At 37.1% G+C, this 25,726-nt stretch overlaps 1 protein-coding gene across 2 annotated transcripts in view; it reads right to left on the reverse strand.

Annotated features, from left to right (window-relative positions):
- The window catches only part of COL21A1 (collagen type XXI alpha 1 chain), a 204,565-nt gene that overhangs the window by 88,720 nt on the left and 90,119 nt on the right, over positions 1-25,726 (reverse strand). Inside the window, exons 9-12 of one of the 2 annotated variants that reach the window (XM_054493050.2) lie at positions 25,393-25,476; positions 18,089-18,151; positions 3,106-3,159; positions 2,961-3,014 (exon numbers count right to left, since the gene is read on the reverse strand). In XM_054493050.2, coding sequence (XP_054349025.2) covers positions 2,961-3,014; positions 3,106-3,159; positions 18,089-18,151; positions 25,393-25,476 — 255 coding nt within the window. Of the gene's footprint in view, positions 1-2,960; positions 3,015-3,105; positions 3,160-18,088; positions 18,152-25,392; positions 25,477-25,726 lie in introns of those variants that run through there. The other variant, XM_063666271.1, reaches the window with a different exon arrangement.

Here is a 25,726-nt window from a genome sequence, read left to right on the forward strand (position 1 = left end):
GCCTGGTAGCTAAAGGAAGCTATGTGGTAGATGAAGTGGGGAGGTTTGGGTGGTTTCAAATGGATCATCCTTTAGGCTATTGGGAAAATTTAACTAGAAAAGAAAATGACTAATGACACAGAAGAGAAGGGCTAGTTAATACACAAAGTAATGGAGAAAGATGGGATCCAGAGTGCAAGAGGAGGCCTGTGGACTCCACATGGACACTTTGCCCATAATAAGAGGAGGAAAGGCAGAATATAGGTACATATACGGGTAGGAGGGTAGACATAGTGGGAAGACATTTAGGGAATTTCTGTCTGATTGTTTCAGACGCAGCACTTCAACAGAGAGAGGAAGGATAAAGGATAACAACTCAAAGATAGTTCCAAAAATTTTGCCTTAAGTAATCAGCAGAATGGCGGCACCAATAACAAATCATGATCATCATCACTATCATCACCAATTTATAGCACTTAATTTAGGCCAACCGCATGCATGCCCTCATTTAATCTTCACAAAAAGCCTAGGCAGTAAGTAATACTATGGCTTCCACTTTCCAGATGCTAAAAATCAAGTTTAAAGACATTAAGAAGTGTGATTTGGGAGGTAAGCAGTCTGAATTCAGAACTAAGCCTATAATCTATAATCTGTAACTGCTTTAAGCCCCCAAATCTCATACACATGCACACTTGTGCACATACACACACACACACAAGTGTTTGGGCATGGTGTTATCAGAAAATCACATGGGTAGACTCTCTCCCTGTTTTGGTAATTTTTGTTTGTTTGGTCTTCAGGAACACTGAAAGAAGTAATACCACTAATATACTGTTTTAACATGTATTCTCTAATATTTTTTAGCTTTTTTACCCCTGTTCTCTCAAAATATATATTGGAGCTCCTTGGTTATGACTGACTCTATAACAGAAATCACTGTAAAACCACTTAGTTTTTCGATGTTGGAGGCCCAGAGGTAAGGAACTTTATTCAGGTAGGGAAGTCTTACCCATCACATGGTGCTCCGGTCTGGATTCTGAGGACAATGGGAAAGCGAGGCTTTGAAGGGACCACTTAAAAGTTGAATGTACTAACAAAGAAAATAAAATCTATAATTCTTCCAATAATACCCTTGATATAATTATGATATTTTATTTCTTAAGCCTAGAAAAGTCAAGTAATGAGTTTGTACAGAGTCTGGATAGGTTAAAAAATAAATTACTCATACTTCCTACATCTGTAAAATTGAATTTGCCATGGAAAAGTTTCACACTCAATTTGAAAATTCATAAATACATATCAATTAACCAGCATCACCTAATGTAAGTTTTAACAAAAAATAGTTCTCCATACAATTTAAATATATTAGTTTTTTAATATTGAGGAAGTATTTTAAAGCATTTAAAGTATTTTTTAGATTTCAAAGAATAGCTTTAAAGCATGTAATAAAATTAGTTACCAACTGACGACTATTTGCTGAGTAAGTATTCCTTTTGATTTTGCAAATTCAGGAAAAAACACCCTGCAAAATCCATGTATATTCTATTGTGTGATATGTGAAGAACAAATGTTAAAGTCAGAAAGAAAGCACATCTAATTTCAATTATCTTAAGTGGAAATTCCTACTGTAGGAGTCTTTGGAGAAAATCCACAAAATGGAAATTATTCTGGGAAAATATCCTAATGGGGAACAGTATTGTGTGGAACAATCTTCCAAAGGCTACTGCGTGATGCCTGGAAAAGTATCCTGCACTGCCACAAGTCAAAGTCATCTCAGGGGTATGTTTTTTAACCCTTCGTTTCCAAAAATCAAGGAACCATGTTATAAAGGAATAATCAAGGAAAAACCTTCAATTAACTTACTAAATTATTTTAGCTCTGGGCAAAGAACTCTCAGAAGCCACATGGAATGTGAAGCGGAAACTTGGAAGGTAGTACATGGTGATTTTAGACCCACAATGACTATGTCAAATCAGAGTTTAACCCCAACAATGAACTTGAGAAAACAATCAACTCTGAATAAAATCTATGACTGGTCTGAAAACAGAGACCTTGCATAAATATACATCTTATTTATCTTATCCAGTAGATGTATGACATTGTAAAATTCACAGACCTATATTTAAAAGACAACATAACGACCCAAAACAATAAAGTAGTCAGCATAAGATGCCACTAGTAGAATTATAGTTATTCTTTTATTTTAAAATAAGGAACATTTATTCCCACAAAAATTTAGTTCAATTATTTTAAGAGGTACAAATAAAATCCCCCTTCTTATGTTTAGTGTGTAAAACACAACTAAAGAATGAAATCAGTATGTTGGGGAGATGTTTGCACTCCCATTTTATTGCAGCACTATTCACAGTAGCCAGGACATGGCCTCAACCTAAGTTCTGTCAATGGATGAATGGATAAAGAAATTGTGGTATATATACATAATGGAATACTATTCAGCTATAAAAAAGAAGGAAATCCTGTCATTTTCAACAACATGAATGAACCTGGAAGACATTTTTGTTAAGTGAAATAAGTCAGGCACAGAAAGACAAATACCATATCATCTCACTTATATGTGGAATCTAAAAAATGTGGCTGAGCCAATAGGCCACATGCCAGATAGATACCAATTGTGGAGATGGTCCCTTGGGTATTGGACTATCTGAGGTTAACATGGTAACACTTTCCTTTCACATAACCCACTCCCCTCTAAGAAGGTAACTCCCTGTGGAGTTTAACCACAGGGCGAGAACATGGCACAGGGCAATGCCAATCTCTGTTTCATTTGATAGTGATCAATGATAACTTCGTTTATGTAGTGATAAAGCCTTCTATAAGCTTTATTGTCTAATAGCCACTGACAAATTTCTGAGCCCACAAATCTTAGAATTCACCAAGACGCAGACTATTGAATGGAAACCATCATAGCTAACATCCTTTGAGGGACTAACACCATTGATTGCATTTTTGTGTGTGTTTACCTTGTCACCATCTCGCCCTGGTTCTCCTTTGTAACCTGGTAGTCCTCGAGCTCCCTAAATTAACCACAAAATAAAATTTTGTTAATTATCGGTTTTAGTTCACTAAAAATAAAATTTATAAAATGTATATAAGTGGGTCACATACTTGTATTCCTGGTGATCCTGGAACACCTGGTGTCCCTGCAATTCCCTGATATCCCTAAAGAAAAATTTAAAAAGAAAAAAATTAATATTTCACCATATTTACCAAGAGAAGTTCTTCGTTTCAGAATTCACTCTTATCTCAAGTTTCTCACGCCTAAAACTTCACTTAGAGAAAAATCCAAAATAATAAAGTGTTAAATGCTTAATAAGGAATTCATACCCTTTGATCTTTATGAAATCCTTTTAAAAGTATATAGGGCCCTAAATATTTGTAAATTAATAAAAATATTTAGAAAATCTTAAATTAAAAGGAGAGTTAATGTTCACAGTTTCTTAAGAAATGTACTGGATTTATTAGAAATACATTCAACATATCCAAGAGAGAAACATTTCAAGAGATTTGAGGATTAAACAAATGTGTATTTATAAACCACCTAATTAATGGCCATCTGAGTTAGTCCCTAGAATAAATTAACCTTTAATTAATATTATTCTTCAATCTTTAAATTACTCATTTTAGAAAGCTGCTGATGTTAAATGTAAGAAGGTGGTTATGACATATCCCCCATGGTCCCCCAAGGCTGGGCTGTTTGCTTAGGGGAGGGGGATGAGAGAAGTCACTCTCATCCCCACTGCTTCTTAGACATCCCTCCTCAAACACTGGAACTTTGGTAAAATAGCACAATTTTTTTAGACAGAGTTGAACTATTTATTGTTGGTTTAGCACATGGCAGCTAAAGTCTCCAAATTAGCTTGTAGGCCCTAAACATTTATCTAGGTTTCTTAGGGCTGATTGTCAGGTTAATGGACCACCTGGCACCTACAAACATAATAACCACTATCAAGTTCCATCTTTCTCATATTCTTTATTCAGACTCCATTTTTCTTAGATCTTACTGTTTGGGTACCAGTCTCCATTGTCAACTATGTTAACACAGATCTCATTAATGTTTCCAATTACATCTTCATTCATAAATCTAAAAGCTTCATTTCTATGTGGCTATTCATGGGTGTCTGCACTGGTCTTCATATTCATCCACTCACCTGTCAATATGTTTTTAACTGTAATTTTAGAGACATCATAATTCCCTGTTTTTCTATTCACATTTTCAAATATCCTTTCTAATATTCTTTGCTACCTCTAGTAATGAGTTGTCTCTGAAAGATCAGTCTTATTGTTTTTCTCCTTTTACATGCATTTACATTTTCTATTGTGTAAATTGCCTTCTCAGTTACTTCTAGAATGACAATGACTATACAATTTTTCTTTTTCTTTTTTTTTTTTTTTTTTGAGACAGAGTCTCACTCTGTCACTCAGACTGGAGTGCAGTGGTGCAATTTCGGCTCACTACAAGCTCTGCCTCCTGGGTTCACGCCATTCTCCTGCCTCAGCCTCCCTTGTAGTTGGGACTACAGGCATCCGCCACCACACCCAGCTAATTTTTTGTATTTTTAGTAGAGACGGGGTTTCACCATGTTAGCCAGGATGGTCTCGACTAATTTTTTGTATTTTTAGTAGAGACGGGGTTTCGCCATGTTAGCCAGGATGGTCTGAATATCCTGACCTCATGATCTGCCCTCCTCGGCCTCCCAAAGTGCTAGGATTACAGGCGTGAGCCACTGCGCCCGGCCGACTATACAATTTTTTATCACCAACCATCATCCTTTCCTTCATACTCTATTCAGTTCTTCACAGAATATATTGTTATGATTTCTCCATGACTTCTCAGATTCAAACTTTTTTCTTGAGTGTCTTTGCCCAATCCTTAACCATTGCACTTCACCAGGAAACAATGAGTCTGATTATCAACCTCTCCATACTCCAGACAAAACAACGTGCATTTTTCCAACCCATCATCTGTTCCCTAGACTAGCACTGTCTCTGTCACTGGATTATGAGCCCCCTTGAGATCAAAGACCAGGTTTAATTCATGTCTGTATTTTTGGCATTGAACACATTCTTTGGCACACTTCTGTTGATAGAACATTGGAATAATTTAAAGTCATCAACTCTATACACGAAATGTGTAAAAAAAAAATCTCCTTCTCCAATGAATCATGTTATGTTTGTGCACCTTTCTGTAGAAAATGGAAATGTTTAGTAATCTCATGTTTCCTGTTCTCAGGATTACTCAAAAGTAAGAAGAAATTCAATCTACATAGAATTTTCTCAGCCCTGTATGTCTGCTACTCTAGTTATCACTGCATCTCCTTCCCTCAACCACTTTGGAATCAGATAGGCCTAGAATTCACTCTCAGCTCTGTCACTGCTAGCAATTTACAAATCTAGAATTCACTTTCCTCCTTACAACCATTCTTTAATGCAGGTTCTAAATTATCTTTTTTTCAGATGAGGAAACTAAGGCTCAGAAGTTAAGTAACTTGCCCAAAGTTACATAGCTAGTAATTGATAGAGCCAGTGGGAACATTCTCTATCAGAAAGTGCTTTATGGTGGGTCAGATCTGATCATTGTAGATTGACTCATCTGATTCAAAGAAATCCATTTTGCAAGACTATTTTTAAGTTGTTTAGAATTCTGAGTGCCCAGAGGAAAGGAATGTTCATAAAATTCCTCAAAAGAAAGTTACCATGGAAATTGGCTATTGATCAAAATGGTTGATCATCTGCAAAGTTCACATTTAATGAATTATTTTTCTTTTACAGTTTTTCAAAAGTTAAGCCAAATGTCATATCTGCCCTACTACTTTTCTAGGAAAATTAATCTTTCATAAAAGATCAAATGCTGCTGTGCTGTCTCTCCTCTTCGAAGAAGTTGATGTGGTGTTTGTTATAGAGGACGCATTGCATTTTAACAGATTAAAACAACATGGAGATGCCCTAACTGTGTTCCCAGCTTACCTCTGACTCATAATGTGACCTCAGGCAGAGTCATCAATCCCCAAACCCTGGGAGGCAACACAGTTAAGTGGAAAGACGATGAATTTGAAATTGGAAAAGAGCTTGCGCTGAATTTTTGCCCTTCCTTTTACTTTCTATGAGATTTTGGCTAAGTCACTTTGCCTAGCAAAGGCCTAGTTTCTTACCATAAACTGTTATTATTATCCACTTCACTTTTGAAAAGAAACAAATGGAGTCACAGGTGAAGATTCTGGCAGGCGTTAGGAACTCAATAAATGTGCGTTTCTTTCTTTTCTTCATACTCAATGACTATGTACAAGACCACAAGAATACTTCTGCAGAATGTTACTCGACAGCCTTATCAGCCACCATTAGAACACTGGGAATGGCAGGTCCAGTCATCATCTTTATGATTTAACTCTTTTCCAACATTATACAAATCTAATGCTAAACATGCAAACATGGCCTCAGTGTATTTTATAATGGCTCTCTTTGTTATATCTTTGGAGGAATTACAATATAGGAATAATAAGTGCTTCTCACAATTTGAGAATGTTGTGATATGTATATTTTTAAGGTTACAATTAGATGCATTCTTAAAATACTAATTGCAGAAAGAAATTCAAATGTTGTTTTAGAAGCTACAGGAAACATGCTTAGTAACAAAATAAAGAAAACCAAACAACATCCAAGCTGGGGGACTCCTAGGGCAAAACACCAGAAGAAACAGAATGAAATTCCGAAAAACAAATTTTGGACTAAAAACTAGGAAAATAAAGGTTAAAAGGGGGAATATTACAACACAGAACAATTTCCAAGAGGAAAAAGAAATAAAACATTGGTTGACTCATAGCAGGGTCAACCTTAAAGAAAGGAAAATGCCTTAAAACAGGAAAAAATAAGCTTTTTATATACCTTACTGAGTTCTTATTTTTCAGAACACATGTTTCATGTCTCATTTTAGAACTGTAACTTTCCTATGATCTTTGAGTGGTTAATACTGTTCAACATGAATTTTGCCATTTTGCATTTATTAGCAGGTCCAAATATCCACCCTACCCCCATCTGCAAGATTTCTGACAGTATTTAAGTCTTTTCCATGTTCACAGAAAACTTCTTTATAAATGAGTCATTTTTTTTTTAGGGAAAAAAATATTCTCACTGCCAAATTTTAGGGTTGAAGAAAAGAATACAGAATCAACTTAATTTTCCTCCATGATTCACAGTTACAAAGCTTCAGGAAATATGTATAGCATTGAAATGGAAATTAAGGAAATAAAATCCCCAAATCTGCAAGGGTCACCAACTCTTCTGTGCTCAATTCTAATCATGTCGTAAAATATTCTGCCAATCTAAATATACACATTTTTTCAAAGTAGTGAGGAGGGTAGAGATATTAGTTTCCTTGAAATACTCTAAACTTAAAAATAAGAATAAATTCCAAAGAAATAATTTTGGATATCACCCTCCTTTTAAAAATGTAAGAATGTGATTTAAAGTTTATTCTATTAAACAATTTTCTTCAAAGATTTCCAAAATTCCAACAGATACTCTTGGGTACACAGCCAATGTAACTAGGTAACCAAAACCAAGTGTGTATTTTTAATGTCCACGGTGGAATCATCTAGTTGTTGGCAGGCTTTATAGCTCTATGCAATTAAATTTCAAGAAAATTAATAAATCTCTGCCATTCTATGTATAACTAATATAGAAACTAGTTTGCTACCTAACCCAACTATTAGTTAAGTGGTTTACATATTTTTACTGATTGCTTAGATTACTTCATTAATAAGTTCCATTAATATATGTAAAATTACACCTGAGCTAAGTGCTATGAAAGAACTACACTGCTATGGGAGGTGAAGGGCAAGCAGTTGGGAGTTTTTCTAAGAGACAAGGAATACTAAAGAAAGCACAATGCCTAAGAGGAATTCCTCTAATATGCCATGCATCAGGAAAAGATATACCATATCCACAAAGCCAAAAGAGAGAGAATAAGGGGAAGGAGGCTGAAAAACATATCGGAATGGTAGATGAGGTTATCTTCACAGTTCGTGGGTCTTACAAAGGACTCAACAACATTTCTACTTCAAATTAAAGAAAACTACATTAACTATAAATGAGATTTAGCCTAAATCTAATCCTCCCTCATATAGGAAAGGTAAATAGTGGATAGATAAATATAGAGCAACATCATCCAGTTTCCTATAATATTTCCCTTGAGCTAAGCACATAAATGAAAAACATTGCCTACCTTTGACCAATAATCTCTGCAGATAGAGCTAGGTCCTTAAATTCACAGAATTTAATTAAACTTTGGTAAACTGCCTTATTCCCTGAGTTAGGTTACACTTAAACTTATACTAAGCTTATTTCGAAAGGAGAATGTGCAACTGTTTAAGGTAACTTAAACCGTCTTTAGTAATTCTTACTTCCCAACATAAATCTCTAGTAATTGTGCTTTTCATACTCAAAGAGAGGCGATCAATAGCTAACCTCATTTCCTCTCTTGCTGTCCTGCTACATTTTTTCCATAGTACTTAACACCATCTGATGCTGTGCGTGTGTATTTATTACCTATTTCTCCCCAATAGAATGTGAGCTTCAAAATGACAAGGTTGGGAGTTGTTTTTTGCTTTTTTTTCTGTTTTGTTCATTGCTATATATCCTTAGCCTAGAAGAGCGCCAGGAATACAGTAAACACCCAGCAAGTATAGGTATATGATTGAGTGAGGAACAGAATAAATAAGCAAACAAATCAATAATTACTGAGTTCAACCAGTTATCAGCAACCGAGAACTCTAATAGTAGAAACAGCCCTACATTCACATGCACAAACTTATCTTTAAAATCATAGATGTTAGATGCGTCAGTGACCAATTTTTTGAAGAATTTAATATACCAATAACATTGGTGTGTATACAATAACATTGGTGTATATACATACATGTCTACACACATTATTATATATACTACCTATAATATATATCTAAGTAATCTATTTAAGAGACATGTGAGATAAACATGGAATAATCTACATATGATTTTCACAGAAGGAGAATGTTGAAGAAAAATGAATTAACTGGTCAGGCTCATCTCATGGGTCCTACTTGTTTTACTAACCATTCACCCCCTGCCAAGCATACTATGCAAGCCTGAGAGCTAGTTTTCCTCCCTGTCCTCTTTTTCTCTAGCATCATTCTTGAATATCTGAAAATAGTTATCTCTTGTTTGGATTATACTCAAAGTTCAGTAAACCCTCCCTCATAGGCTGTCTTCTGAGTTTTAAATGCTCCCAGTTATGCTCTTCTGAATGAATTCCAGTTCCTGCATGCCCCTCAAGTGTGGAGTCCTAAACCAAATCCAACACTCCAAGAGGCAGGACTGTCATCTCTTTCAATACAGTTGTCATATATCTACTAACTATGCTAAAAATTATATCAGCCTCTTAGGCAGCCACATTTCATACAGCAATGCCTTTTCACCAAGGTTAAAGCTTTCTCTAGGAAAGCCTTATGAAGGCATAGTTTTAAATAACTAAAAAAGCGATAAACTGCCCAAGTGTACGATAGTTCATTTGTAGTAAATGGTTCATATTTTAGCTTATTAGTGAGACGAGAGACAGAGAGACAGAGAGAAAGAGAGAGAGAGAGAAATATATAAAATAAATAAATAAATCTATTTGCCAAGGAGTTCAAACTGAGGTGAGAGTTCAGGTAGACACTGTTCTATCTAGAATGTATTTCATATACTTTGTAACTAAGCCATCTCTTGTAATTCTCTTCTCCAAGCTAAATAATGGCCATTTCTTTGGCCTTTAATCAGCTGTATCCCATTTTCCAATTATTTAATCTTCATGGCACTCAGCCCCAAATTCCCAACAGCTCTTAAACTGTTGAGTCCACAACTGGCACCATGTTCAGTTAAGGGTCTGGAAAAAGGAAAGTATAATAAATAAGCTTATCTCATAGGTCTTACTTGTTTTTTTAATTACTCACCCTCAACAAGTGTACTCTGCAAGCCTAAGAGCTGCTTGTCCACCCCGTCCTCTTATTCTCTATCACCATTCTTGAATATTTCAAAGTAGCATCTCTTGTTTGGATTATACCTGAAGTTCAGTGAATCTTCCCTCACAGGCTGTCTTCTGAGTTCTGGCCCACTCCAAGTTATACACTTCTGAATGAATTCCAGTTCCTTCATGTCCCTCAAGTATAGAGTTCTAAAGCAAATCTAACACTCCAGAGGCAGGGCTGTCATCTCTCTCAACACAGATGTTATGCATTTACAAACTATGCCAAAAAATTGCATCAGCCTTTTAGGCAGCCCTATTACATACATTAATCCCTTTTTCATCAAGCTTAAAGAACATCTCAAAGACAAGTAAGACCCATACATTTATTCCAGTTGAATTTCACTGTAAATAGCTCATTTTCTAAGTTCTCCAAATCTTTTTGGATCTTCATGTTACCTCAAATGCAAAAATAAATTTCCAATTAAATCAAGACTTAATAGGCATTAAAAATCATAATAAGACAAATTAACATACATGAGTAGCTAATGCTAAAGAAAAATAACACTGGAACTAATAAAAAGAAATCATTACATTCTGGGTAAATTTTATATTTATAAAAATTAAAAACAAAATTATAAACCAGATTAGTAGTCAGAAGAAACATTTACACCATATATAGCAAAGAATTGATTCTCTTAATGCATAAGATCTTATTGGTCCATATGAAATATACCCTCACTCCTACAGAAAATAGGCAAAGGACGAGAAAAGATACTTCACAAGAAGAGAACTCATCCTAAATGTCAGACTTCTATATTCATCTGCCTACCTAAAATTTCTACTTGAATGACTAACATATAAATTTAAACATTGCCAAAACCACACTCCTGATTTTCCTCACCCAATTCTATCTCCTCCATTCTCCCAAGAATCCATAGTCTCCTTTGACTTCTCTCTTTCTCTCAAACCCATATCCAATAGATCAGCAAATCCTGTTAGCTCTAACTTCAAAATATCCCCAAAATGTAAGCAGTTCTCTTCACCTCACCACTATCACTCTGACCCTAGCTGCCATCCTCTCACCCCTGGATTGTTACAAGAGCCTCCTGACTTCTCCTTCTGTGTTTGCGCTCATCTTCCTAAAATCTACTCTCAACCCAGAAGCCAAAGTAATTTCTTTTAAAAATAAGTTAAATCACATCGGTCTCCTACTCCAGGTACTCCATCACTCACTCCAACTGAAAGCCAAACTCATAACAATGGTCTAAAGAACTCTATGCCATCTTCCCTTGCTTCTCTTTCCTCCATATCCAAATTGATTTCCTATTAACCTTCCCCCAACCAGTACTTTATATTTTTGTGGTTTGATCAGTCACGTAACTTTGAAATTCCCCACCTGTGATGACTGCTATTTCTATGAGGTTTAATGCTCCATAGAAGGCTGCCCCTGTCTGTACCTCTAGTTCACTCAGTGGCACATTAAAGAGTTGGGGGAACCGGCTGGGTGCGGTGGCTCACGCCTGTAATCCCAGCTCTTTGGGAGGCCGAGGCGGGCGGATCACGAGGCCAGGAGATCGAGACCATCCTAGCTAACACGGTGAAACCCCGTCTCTACTAAATACAAAAAATTAGCAGAGCGTGGTGGCGGGTGCCTGTACTCCCAGCTACTGGGGAGGCTGAGGCAGGAGAATGGCATGAACCCGGGAGGCGGAGTTTGCAGTGAGCGGAGAGCACGCCACTGCACTCCAGCCTGGGCAACAGAAGGAGACTCCATCTAACAAAAAAAAAAAAAAAAAAAGAGTGGAGGGAACTGAATCGCGAACTGTGACCCAGTGACCAATCCACTCTTTTGTCTATTGGTAGCACTGAGCTATCGGTTTTCCCAACTCACTTCCTGAGCCCATTAATATAGAAAATCATCTCTAGAATTCTACAGTTTAGTCTACTTGTCTCTTAGCCAATATGATGGTCTTCACGGAATCCTAGAATATCAGATTAGGGAGAACCTAGGCCTCATCGGGAACCATCTTCTCATTTTCCAAACAGAGAAACTGAGGCCCATAAAAGCAAAGCAGCCTATGCTCAGCAAAGAGTAAAACAACCCCAGATCTCTCTCATGATCAGCTTGGGCTTTTGCTCTAGCAAAGAACTTTACTTCATAAAGAGTAACTCGGCCGGGGGCGGTGGCTCACGCCTGTAATCCCAGCATTTTGGGAGGCCGAGGCAGGTGGATCACGAGGTCAGGAGATTAAGACCATCCTGGCTAACATGGTGAAACCCCATCTCTACTAAAAATACAAAAAAAATTAGCCGGGCGTGGTGGCAGGCGCCTGTAGTCCCAGCTACTCGGGAGGCTGAGGCAGGAGAATGGCGTGAACCCAGGAGGCGGAGCTTGCAGTGAGCCGAGATCGCTCGGCTGCACTCCAGCCTGGGCGACAGAGTAAGACTCTGTCTCAAACTAAACAAAACAAAACAAACAAACAAAAAAAGAGTAACTAATGATAACAGAAAACAGAAATGAGCACTGTAAAAATATAAACTTCTATAAACTCATAAGCTAGTGCTATTTCCACATATGGCCTTCTTTAACAAATCAATGTATAAATCTGTATAATGCCTTCAGTAGCTGTACTCCTCTGAATTACCTGGCAGGATATATAAATATTTCCCCTACCTCTTTTGTAATGTTAAAATTGTAAAGCAATAATATATTCAGACACTGTGATAATAGAGGTTATTTAACTGACAAAGAACTGAGAAAGAAATGGAAGGATCTGAAATAGCTCTTTAATTTTGATTGAAGGCACTTTTCAATTATGAAAATTAGTATTTCCCCAGAGTGGAATAATTTCCTATTTAAAGTTTCAGTTGGCTTGGCCTGGTTATAATGTGTGAAAGAGATTCAAATTGCTTATTGAAGGGGGTTGCACAGAAACAAGTCCAAACAAAGCAGAATTCCCTTCAAATTGTTCCTTCCAAGTTTCTTTGGTCCAGATGGCTCCAATAGCCAGCCAGAGGCCCCACCCACACCTTCCTACTCCCACTGGGTGCTGGCCTTGAACACATACTAATGACCCTCAGCTGTTTTGGCTCCCAGGCTTGCTTGTTCTTCCTGCCTGACCACCCAACCTCACATCCCCTACAGAGGAAAAGAAACGTGGGGGAAGTAGGCAGACTGCGGGGGAGGGGCTGGATATTTAAGAAAAAGTCATACCTCTGGGAAGACAGGATTTGGGCTGATGTATCAGTTTCCTACTGCTGCTATAACAAATTACCCCAAACACAGTGGCTTAAAACAACACCAATTCATTACCTTACAGTGTCAGTGGTCAGAAGTCTGAAAGGAATCTTAGATACAATTCAGGTGCCAGCCAGACTGCATTCCTTCTGGAGGCTCTAGGGGAGCTTCCCTTTTCCAACTTCTAGAGGCTGCCATTGTTCCTGGGCTCATGATTACCTCACTGTGCTCTCTGCTTCCATCACAGACTCTCTTTCTCTGACTCTGACACTCCTGCCTCCCTTTTATAAAGATTTTTGTGATTATATCTGGCTGCCCAGATAATCCAGGACAATCTCCCATCTCAAGATCATTAAATTAATGATATCTGCAAAGTTCCTTTTGCATGTAAAGTAACACATTTACAGGTCTTAAAGATTAGGATGTGGACATCTTTGAGGGACCATTATTCTTCCTACCACAGTTGTGTTTTTCTTTGAGACTACTATCAGATACTACCATAGTTATCTATATATAAAATCATACACACAGACACCAAAACACATACATGTACTAAATGAGATGAGGCAATAAATAAGTCTATTATAACTTAGAGTCATAGAGTAATATCCATGAGTATTATATCAGGCTAACAATAATTCACCTCCAGTGCTTCATACATGGGAAGATTTTTTTTAAACAAAGAAAACCAAGGGCTGAAAGCCTGTGGAAGGCCTGCTCAGCACTCACTTCCAAACATTACCCAGGATTTTTTATCACTAAAAAGAAGACCTAAATAATTTAGCAGTGCTGTCTGGGAGCTCTGTGTCATTATTAGGCATGAGCAGATGACATCAGTGTGTGAACTGCATTGGCTCTGGAGTCAGTACAACACTTCAGCTGCCAGTCACAGAAAAAGTAGGTCCCAGGAAAGGGGTCTGCAGGCCAAGGAGGCTCACATTTATGAAACTCAGCTCACCCAGTGTAATTAGGGCGAAACTCACATAGGACCTCAGGGAAGTATCTTCAGTGAGATTAAAGAATTGCAGTGAGGAAATGCAAAAAGTCATATGACATCTTAAGGAAAAGTGAGAAAGGAATGGGTTATAAGGGAAATTATAAGGCAAATGTTGGCATATAATGGGGGTTGAAGATAAATAGAAAAGAGGAGAGGTTAGGTTTGGAGTCTGTTCCTTCAATTCAGTTTCATTCAAATAGAAGAATTTCATTCAATTCTTATGATAATTCCCTCAATTAAATTCCCCCAAAATAGCCTACATAGCTATTTCAGTGCTATCAGCTTGACTTCTGTCTCATATAAAGATTTAATTGCCCACACTCTCCATCCAGGCCAAGCTCTACTTTTCTAACTAGAATCAATGCCCTCCAACCTGCTTATAGATTTTCCTCCTGAAAATATCCCCTATCTTCCAAACTTTCATTTTTTTCTTTTGCCTCATTTTCATCATTATAAAAACATGCTACAATATCTCCCATTTTTTAAAAACCCTGCCTCTAAAACATTGCCCCAATTCTACTGCTCTGGGTCTCTGCTTCCTTTTATATCTCTCAGAAAAAAAAAAAAAAAAAAAAATCTATATTCACTGTCACCATTTTTCTTATCTCCCACTCTGTGCTTAATTCATTTCAATCTGTTGTTTGTACTACCCTCCCTGAAATCCTACTCATCAAGGTCCTCAAATACTCTCATATAGCAAATCCATCGTCTAGTCTAGGCCTCATTCTTCTGGATCTCTTGACAACATAACACACCTAATAGGATGACACTCCCCTGGTTTTCCTCCCATCTCACTGATAAGTCCTTCCCAAATTCCTGGGCTGGACCCATTTCCTCCTTTTGCCCTGTAAGAGAGCCCTGTGGTCAGTCCCCTGCCACCTTCTCTTCTCTATTTATCTGTATTCACTTCCTAAGTGATCTCATCCACTCTCATGGTTTTGCATACATCTGCATGAAAATAAGTCCCAACTGGCCACCTCCAACCTGTCCAAAAATATAGTCCCAATCCCCCCTGCTATGGTTTGAATGCTTGCCCCCTTGAAAATTCACACTGAGATTTAATTGCTATTGTAACAGTAATAATATGTGGGGCTTTAAGAGGTAGTTAGGTCATGGAGACACTTATTGTGGGAGTGGTTAGTTACTAAGGGAGTGAATTCTTGATAAAAAGGATGACTGACCCTCTTGTTCTCCTGCTCACTCCCACTCCACTACCTCTCACTCACACTCTTATCATGTGATAATTTCTGCCAAGACTTTGCCAAATACTAGTGTCATGCTCTTGGACTTCCCAGCCTGCAGAATCATGAGCCAAATAAACCTTTCTTTATAAATTACTTAGTCTGTGGCATTCTGTTATGCAACAGAAAATGGACTAAGACATGTCTATAAAACTTCTGTCTCCCCCAGTCTTGTCCAGTACAGTAAATGGCACCACAATTCACCCAGTTGCTCAAGCTATACTCCTTTGATTCTTCTTTGACTCCTCTCTTCCTTTCATATCCTATATCTAAATTTGCTAGCAATTCTAGTCAGCTTTCCAGTAAGAATAACCCAGAATCTGACTACTTCTCCATTCTCCCACCATATCACCCTAGTACAAACTACTCTTACCACTCAGAATCATGAAACAACCTCCTGCATATTCTCCTTTCTTCTACTCTTGCCCCCATATAATCTACTCTCCAAATGGCATTTATATTTATCCTTCTAAATCATAAAACAGATCAAATCACTGTCTTTCTCAAAGTCCCTAAGTAGATTGCCCTCACACTCTGAATCCCTGTGTGTCAGCTGAAAAAATGCTGCCCCAACAACCACACAACATCACCTTAGCTCTCTGCATTTCTAGGTGGCTACCACTTTTGTTTATCCCTTCAGCCTCCCTACTTTTTAAGAAAAAAAAAATTTCCCTAAGTTTGCTTTCTTTTTTCTTTTTTAAGTTCAGGGGTACATGTGCAGGTTTGTTACATAGGTAAACTTGTGTCATGGGGATTTGTTGCACAGATAATTTCATCACCCAGGTATTAAGCCTAGTACCCATTAGTTATTATTCCTGACCCTCTCCCCCCTCCCACCTTCCACCTTCCAATAAGCTCCAGTGTGTGTTGTTCTCCTCTATGCGTCCATATGTTTTCATCATTTAGCTCCCACTGATAAGTGAGAAGATGGGATATCTCATTTTCTGTGTTAGTTTGCTAAGGATAATTAACCTCCCTTTTTGGATAATCTTTCTCTAGAAAGGTTTACCTGTTTATCCATCCTCTTCCCATGCAACACTAGTATAAAAAGCCTCAGCACATTACTACTTCTTCAAAATCTGGCTAGTTGTGTTTTTGTTTGTTTTATTTTTTGTTTTTTAATTTCTTAGGAAATCTCTCTCAGGAACTTAAGCAACTCTTTCATCCTCATGGTTAAGGTATTGATGATTTCACATTATATCTATGGTTCTTTCATTCCTTGAACAATTTTGATTCACAATGTAAACATTCCCACTCTTTCATAGTAAGAATTAATGCCTCATGGTAAAGAAAATCTCAGGAAATGCTTCATTTTGGTGACAATTATAATTTGACATTCAAACATTCAAAAGCTAATTCCTTTTCATTTTATTTTGAGACAGAGTTCTGTGCTGTCACCCAGGCTGGCATGATCTCAGCTCATGCAGCCTCTGCCTCTCATGTTCAAGTGATTCTTGTGCCTCAGCCTCTTAAGTAGCTGGGATTATACGTGTGTGCCACCACACCCAGCTAATTTTTGTATTTCTTTTTTTAAATAGAGATGGGGTTTCACCAAGTTGGCCAGGCTGGTCTCAAACTCCTGGTCTCAAGTGACCCGCCCACCTAAGCCTTGTGAATTGCTGGGATTATAGGCGTGAGCCACCATGCCCAGCCAAAAGCTAATTCTTAATGTTTACTCTTATAAACATGCTGATAGTGACTTAACTGTAAATATTTGCCTAAAGTGCTTTAAAGTTGATTTATGTTCCCTTTACATCTCTAAGTTTCCTTGAGCCTCAGAGGATATTGTATTTTTTAGTCAGACTATAAATATATCCCAGGGTATACATTATTAGGAAAATAACATTACCTTTAAAAGTGTTTTTAATTTGAAAGCTTCCACAGATGTGTAGAGAAAAGACAATAGAATTTCTAAAACCAGCCCTTCATGATACTGAGAACTCACTGGACAATATTTTTTTTTGTAGCAAAGATGTATGCAATTTTGAAGTAAGATAACTGAAAGCTGACTAGAACACTAACTCTCTTCCCAAGCTGGCTGTAACATTCTCTTCCACTTGACTAAACTTAGGCAGCTTTCTTCCTGACTGTGGATCCCTGACCTCCCTTTTTCTTAGAGCATTTGCTTTAAAGGACTTAAAATTCTAAATTCCTTCTCTGCTCCTTTGAAATGTAAATACTCTAAAAAGCTACTTGTCAATTTTATAACCCAGAAATGTCTTTCTCAAGGACCTGAGAGCCACTCCTTTGAAATGTAATCATCAAGGAAGATAGTGTCCCCACTATCTTCCAGTCTGTGAGGGAGGGTGTATACCCAACTTTGATGAGCACCAATTAGTAAAGGGAGATGGCCTGATCACAGAGGAAAACATTTGCAAACTGTGGAATAACTCAATGTGCTTAAGCCTACTGATCAACCTCCCATCTAAAGTCCTCTACTACTTTTCCATAAACTTGTTCTAGTGCCCACACACCCTAGCTCCTTTTGTTCCAACAGAGTTGAGTTCAGTCTCTCCTTCCTATGGCAGCAGTCATGAATAAAGCTTTCCTTGTCTGTTTAGCTTTGCTCAGCAAAACTTTTACTTTGACACTATAATCCCAGATATACCGGAGATGACTAAGCTTTCAGTACTCACAGGCTTACCATCTTGACCAGGTTGTCCAGGGTAGCCAGGGTTCCCAGGCAGTCCAGGGTCACCCTAAGCAGGAAGCAAACAAACTTTTGAGTACAAAACAACCAGCCACATTGGTGCAGTCAGGATCAATAAAAGTTCAAAACCAATTCCATTATTTGAGGCTTTTTGTATGTTAAAAACAAAAGTAAAAAAAAAAAAAAAAAAAAAAAAGCCAAAAAAGCCATATTTTAAATGCTTACTTAATAAATAATGCATTTTATTATATTGAACTTTCAATGATTTATTTATGTGACCACACCAAGTATAACTATAGCAAGTATTTTTCACTGATGCAAAATATGCACATTTATGGTAGGATACATTTTTAGAATTCTGAACAAACTGTAAAGCGTCATAGCAAATATGGTCTCCGTGATACCAATACTTTTTTTTTTTTTTTTTGAGATGGAGTCTTGCTCTGTCACCCAGGCTGCAGTGCAGTGATGTGATCTCGGCTCACTGCAACCTCCACCTCCTGGGTTAAAGAGATTCTCCTGTCTCAGCCACTCGAGTCGCTGGGACTACAAGCATGTGCCACCACATTCAACTAATTTTTATATTTTTAGTACAGATGGGGTTTCACCATGTTTGCCAGTCTAGTCTTGAACTCCTGACTTCAAGTGATCTGTCTGCCTCAGCCTCCCAAAGTGCTAGGTGAGCCACTGCACCTGGCCTATAGACTTAATTATATCCTATAGGTTCTACATATATAGATATCGATGTCCTATAATACAACTTAACTCATATATATTTTAAAAATAGTCTGTAGACCATGTGATCTCTCATGTAGAATTCAAGTTTAAAGCTGCAGGACTATCATTTCTTTCAATCCTGTAAGTGTGTTGCTGTGTTACTCTGTCTATACTTGCAATCTCAGATTAACACAATATCACTATGAGAGCAAGGCCCAGGCCAAATAACTCTACTCCAAGTCCCATAATTCTTGAATACATGTAATATTTAAATGAAGAAAAAAACCTTTATCCTCAAAAACCTAAGATCTTTAAACAACACTGTTTAATACCACATGGCAATGAGCTCAGTCACACTCTATGGAACTCTTGCATGTTGCCCAATGGCCAGTACTGACCATTCAGATGGTCACCGTCCATGTGAAAAAAAAACATGAAAGCAACACTTTTTGTGAGGTGAGGGTGTTTTATAATTTAATTCTAAAAAATACTAAAAAATATCATAGGTATCTATCTCTGAATTCGTGAAGTCTAAATGGAGCATCCTGCTGAAAAATATAAAGTCACTGCCATAAGTATCAGGGTGTTCCTATATAGACGCACATGATTTCTATTAATTCTTCACTTGTGGGTGTTTTCTATTTTTTTTTTTTTTTTTTTTTTGAGATGGGGTCTTGCTTTGTCACCCAGACTTGAGTGCAGTGGTGTGATCACAGCTCACTGTAGCTTCAACCTCCCGGGCTCAAGTGATCCTTCCACCTCAGCCTCCCAAGTAGCTGGGGTTACAGGTACAAGCCATCATGCCCAGCTAATTTTTGTATTTTTTGTAGAGGTGGGGTCTCATATGTTGCCCAGACTGGTCTTGAACTCCTGGGCTCAAGTGATCCTCCCACCTCAAACTTCCAAAGTGGTGGTATTATGGGGTCGAACTACCGAGCCTGATCTCTTTACTATTTTTTATCAAGAAATCATTCACATAGAAATCAATCACCTACCCTGTGATTGAGGGTACTATTACAGAGCCAAATTTCGTGGAAATACTACTTCAGACTCCTGGCTAGAGAAATTTGTTCCTGAAACAACAGGAAAAAAAAATGGAAAGAACTAAGTGAACTCTAATAAGGAACCAATAAAGCAGGGATGAGCTGTTCACTTAGCAGCTGCCCCCCAAGAGGCTTAGCTTGAGGAAAGGCTAAGAAGAAGGGAAACGCCATTTTTAAAAGACAGAAAGAAGAGCTGTAAATCCAAGGGGGAAAAATAATGCTGAACCATGTAATGTCTCACTGAATAAATGTAATTTGTAATTCTAATCCAAGGACTTGCAGTGCTGGCTGGGCATTAGGAAACAACTTTCTGTGTCTCTAAGGAGTTAGAATTTCTCTCTTATTTTGAGAAGGTACACATTAATCTCCAGCCTCCCTGCCATCCTTCCTTATCCATGTGCTGGCTGATTGGACTTGCTGCCTTTCAAGAAATTCCAGCTTTTTCTTCTCCCTGGAATAAATTTTCCTCTTTTTCCACTCTAGAGTTAATAAGAGAAAATTATCCTCACTGCAACTTTCTTACTCCATTTTTTCCTGGTGTCTTTTTCTACTGAAATGCCATGACAGCTCTTAAATCACTTATTCATAACTAGTGTTTTCTCAAAGATTTCCCTTGGTTAGTCTTCATTTATCACTTGGATTGAGACTGTAGCAAAGTCTGAGACAGGGTTTCACCATGTTGGCCAGGCTGGTCTTGAACTCCTGACCTCATGATCCCTCCGCCTCCCAAAGTGTTGGGATTACAAGTGTGAGCCACCATGCCTGGCCTTACTTTTTTTTTTTTTTTTTTTTGGTACAATGCTGGGTATCAAGTAGAGATTCAATAACTACTTTTTGTCTGATGTGCTTCAAATACAATCTGTCATTGACCTACTCATTTGTAGAATATCAATTATCAGCAAAACCTAAGATATCAAAAGGATTTGAGAGGGTTTAATCTCTATCATCATCAGGCTGAAATAAAAATTTGGCACAGAAAAGGGACTTGTGCTTTTTATGCTGCATACAATTATTAAAAAAGATATTTAATAATAATGTTTTCAGTTAATCAAAATTGAGTTCCCAAATGAAAAAATTACCCACAAGATAAACCCAATGTGACTTCATAAAGACCATAACACTGCTCAATAGCCCCAAGAAGAAAATAATTTCTTGTAGGTTCCGCTATTGCTGTTAGATTTTACTGGTTATTTTGACTATTGCTGCCACTAAGTTATTTGCAAAAACTCAGGTAGGTTTGGTATTGTTCCTATAAAACTGGAAGAATAAAGTAAAATCCTAATTAATTTAGCTGACTGGAGAGAAAGCCAATTTTATTACTGTTAATAAAAGCTGACACTCAACCTTTATTGACTGTTATGTGCTGGTCCAACAGATTTGCATATATTGAGTTACCAAATTCTTGTAATAATCCTATGAAGCAGATACTTTTATTATTCCCATTTTCTATGTAGGAAAACTGAGGGCCGGGAAAGTTAGGTAAATCGCCCAAGGTCACACAGCAGTGATAGAGATGGGATTCAAACCCAACCAGTTCAGCTCCACGGTCCAAGCTCCTAAACACTACCATTCCTGTCCACAATAATACACTGATCAGAACCAGACTGAAGAATGCTAGAAAATTTAATATGGAGAAAAAAATTCCCCAATACATTAGACACATGACTTATTATTATAAAACCGTGACTAAATTCCCAATCCACCTTATTCTAATTTAGTTGAAACATTTGTACATTTTGAGTTTTCAAAAATATGTGCTCAGCTGAAAAGCAGTATCTATTTATGTTTGTTTGAATTTGTGCCACAGGATTTTTAAGTTGTTGACAGGAGTGGAAATGTCATGGACTAAATTAAAACATCTCTGAATATGGTCTCTTAAGTAATGTAAATATAAATAAAGTAAGAAAAAGTTATACTTATAAAAATAAGCTAATATTTTAAGTTGTTCATCCAAGGCAAAACTTTGGAATACTTCATATAGGTCCAAATACGATGTTTGTAAGCCTTCATTTCAAAAACCTTACATGCCTTCTTGCTACCCCTTTGGTCTCCACAAGAGCATCTGACCTAAGACTTATTCCATTCTGCAAAATCAACCTCTTTCCTCCCTCAGAACCCAAGTACCACTCCCTGAATCTAGAAGGACTCTACTCAGTCTGAAAAATTTTAACATAAAAATGTAAATGCCCTTGGCCCTTGAAATTTTCCAAAGGCTTTTGTGTTTTAGACAGAGGGTACCTTGATAGTCCCAATGAATCTCTAATTGGCAAAATTACTAGGGTGTAACAAAGGGTATCAACAGAGATATGGCTATAGTAAAATGGTATCTTGGAGCAAAGAAGTTATTAAAAAATTGTCCTAACCTAAAAAAGACAAAAATGTCTTCTTTCCACTTCTGACCTAATACATCTAACATTTCAGGTTAGAGCAAATGTAGGAGTTTGTTACCACAACTGTTCCTCTGGCTACTGAAGCAGGGGAAGAAGCTGTTATTTGCATGCACGGGTCCTTTGAAAGGAAGTTATTTGCAAGCTGGAGTTGACCTGGATCTTTCTTGCAGAACAGAAGCACGTTCCATATAGGTTAAATGGGAGGAGGGGTGGGTTTTATTGTTTTAACAATTTCACAATTCCTTTAACAAAAATTATTACTGTTAAGCACTGTGCCAGACTGGAGTGCCAAAGGAGAATTTTCTTTTTATTAACCTTTATTGTGAACAAAAGAAGGGCTTGCATATACAAATGATTCCAACGGATTCATTAATCATTCCCTATGTTTGTCATTAGAGATAAAAAATAAGCCATTCTTCCAGGAGATCACAGTCTAGTGACAGATAATTTTTTGATGCCTGATAAAGAGTTACAATGACAATGATAAGTCTAAGTGTGGTGTACCTTGTCATTTTTACCTGGTTTTGCAACAGTGTTGTCATATTTTCCAGAAATCTAAAGAACTTTAAAAAAATACCTATCTTAGAATCAGCACTTCTCCATTTATCAACACAAAAATTTCTCCTCTGTTTCAGTCTTGACCCCGCACTCATTTCCTAAAACTCTATTTCTTGTTAATAGAAAAGCTAGATCTGTTCTTTACAGGTCACTATATTTGATGGACTTCTGCAAACCTTTCCAGAAAGCATATAACAAAAATGGCCAATAAGCCTCAGTGGAACCTAAAGTAAACTTGTCTCATCTGTTTTAATTCAGGTTCTGTTGAACTAATTAAAACCCTATGAACTTTCAAAGCCAGAAAAGAAGTGCAACTTAGAGGGTTGCTAGGGATTCTGTTTTTTACACACAGGTCCATGTTCTGGGTAAGGAACCACTTCCAGGATAAAGAGCCCTAAATGGATGGAAGAGTGTGTGTGTGTTCCTGTCCTCCCGCCAGATTTTCTGAAGAAAATGGAAAGCAGATCAAAAAGGCACGCCAACTTGAAGATTGGTGGAAAACTGCAATTTCACTTAGAGTAGTAGGTGGCAATAGGGCTAGATTATGACTAAGAAAAGAAAATGAAAATGAGAAACACATGAAACTTGGAAATATTAAAAAATTAGAGGCTTCATCAGATAAGACAATGGGTGTGCTAAAAATTTAGTGTAGAAAGTACATGAGTAAAAATAGGTGACACTACAAGACATCTATTGGACCACAAATGACAATCAGAAAACAGCAGAGGTTGTGCCTCCCAAAAGTGAACAGCCCCTTGGAGACCCTGGAGATGGTAGAGGTGACTTCAACCTCACTGAGAGTCAGAAAAGCACTCTAGGCTTTGATAGGTCAGACAGCATGGGTCTCTAATTTCTACATTATATCTCATGCAGGTCAAATTACTTTTATGTATAATATTCCAAGGTGAATAAAGTATATGAATATATATATTTTTAAAAGAATCTACTGGTAGGACACACCAAGGTGTCTTCCAGGTTATATTCTCCCAGGAGAATTTTATAAGTATTTCTCCTTTATGTCAAGCATCTAAAATAATAGATGGTTACTTTAAAGATGATTTGAATTAACTCTTCTGAATGCTATCTAAAAATAATTTACAATAATACATTGATTATCATGTATGGCATTCAAATTTAAAGCCAGACAGAGATTTATTTTGAATGACAGATCAAATGTATACTTCTTAAATTCCATATCTTTCTTTATTTTAATGGTTAGGCCTGAAAATGAATAGAGAAATATACATAGAAGATAGAAAGAATTAAATTATCTTGGACCAGCAGAAAATTCAGAAAATTCACTTATCAGAAAAATTCAGTCTAAATGAACCTTACAATTCATATTTAACAAAAATGATTATGGTCACTTCAAGTAAGAGGTGATCAATACACATAAACATTATCTTTTTGCTTAGGGAAACATACTTGCTTTCAAGTTACACATTATTTTATTTAGGTGATATTTTAATATAATGTTAAGTAAACAAGATTTATCTATCATGGACAAACCACTACACTTCTCAGTGTCTTACTTAGGTTGTGTCTAAGTGATGCCACAAGAAGCACAACTTACTTAAAAATTCAGCCATTTGCTGGGCGCGGTGGCTCACGCCTGTAATCCCAGCAGTTTGGGAGGTGGAGGCGGGCGGATCACGAGGTCAAGAGATAGAGACCATCCTTGCCAACATGGTGAAACCCCGTCTCTACTAAAATACAAAAAATTAGCCAGGTGCAGTGGTGATCGCCTGTAATCCTAGCTACTCGGAAGGCTGAGGCAGGGAAATCGCTTGAACCCGGGAGGCAGAGCTTGCAGTGAGCCGAGATTGAGCCACTGCACTCCAGCCTGGCAACAGAGCAAGACTCCGTCTCAAAAAAAAAAAAAAATGTGTCATTAATATTAAATTGCATGGAAAAATATTCAGAACATATTATGTATAAAACAACTGGTTATAAAGTAGTACACACACAATGGCCCCAATCATATAAAAATGTATATGTACATTTGTATACAAATCAATATGTAAATGTAACTGGAACAAGAGCATATACAGAAATATGGAAATGACTAAAAGAATATACTCCCCAAAAGTACATGATTAAGTGAAATAAATGTACGTGGCTCTATTTTTGAATCAGACATCAAACTCACAATAATAAAATCAATTTGAAATTTCTTATTTCATTTTTTCCATCTGAAAATTATTTTGACAAATTAAGAACTGAGACATTTAAGAATTCAGACCATGTCTTAACAAATGCCCTTTCTTCATTTTTTACCAGATTGTAAGGAAGTATTGTTCTTGGGATTCTAGCAGCAGTATTTGGGGAAAAAAAACAACCAAATAATACTGTCTCAGTTTAATGTGGATGACAGATACAGTTTTAGGTTCAAAAGGTATCCTAATCTAGTCTAGAATATACTTGTTTTTCTAGAAAAAAAAATGACTAAAACTGAGGTTTTAAATTGTATAAGAAACCAGATAGCAATTTCTCAACAGGATCAATGGTGATTAGGAATTGTATGGTTTACCCAGCTCTTGTTTGTGTGTTTTAACAAAAACAGCAAGTTAGGTGTTACTCACTTTGGGGCCTTGAAGTCCTGGTTTTCCCGGAGGACAAATACAGGGAGCTGGAGTTGAACCTACATCACTGGGACCATTAAGGCACTACAAAGACAAAAATGGAAACAGACAACGAGCATGGAAAGACAAAAATGGAAACAGACAACAAGCATGGAAAGACATATAGGTACATGCATAAACATATGTTTATGCATTTATATATTTGTGTAAAATGGCAAAAATATCTTACATTCATTTTCAAATTTTATTTAGCCCAACCCAATAGGAAATTCCAAATCACAAAAATCTATAAATATTAAATACATTGAAGTTATATAAAAATGGGTTCTATTTG

This window comes from Pongo pygmaeus, chromosome 5 (assembly GCF_028885625.2).
Source record: "Pongo pygmaeus isolate AG05252 chromosome 5, NHGRI_mPonPyg2-v2.0_pri, whole genome shotgun sequence".
Taxonomy (NCBI): domain Eukaryota; kingdom Metazoa; phylum Chordata; class Mammalia; order Primates; family Hominidae; genus Pongo; species Pongo pygmaeus.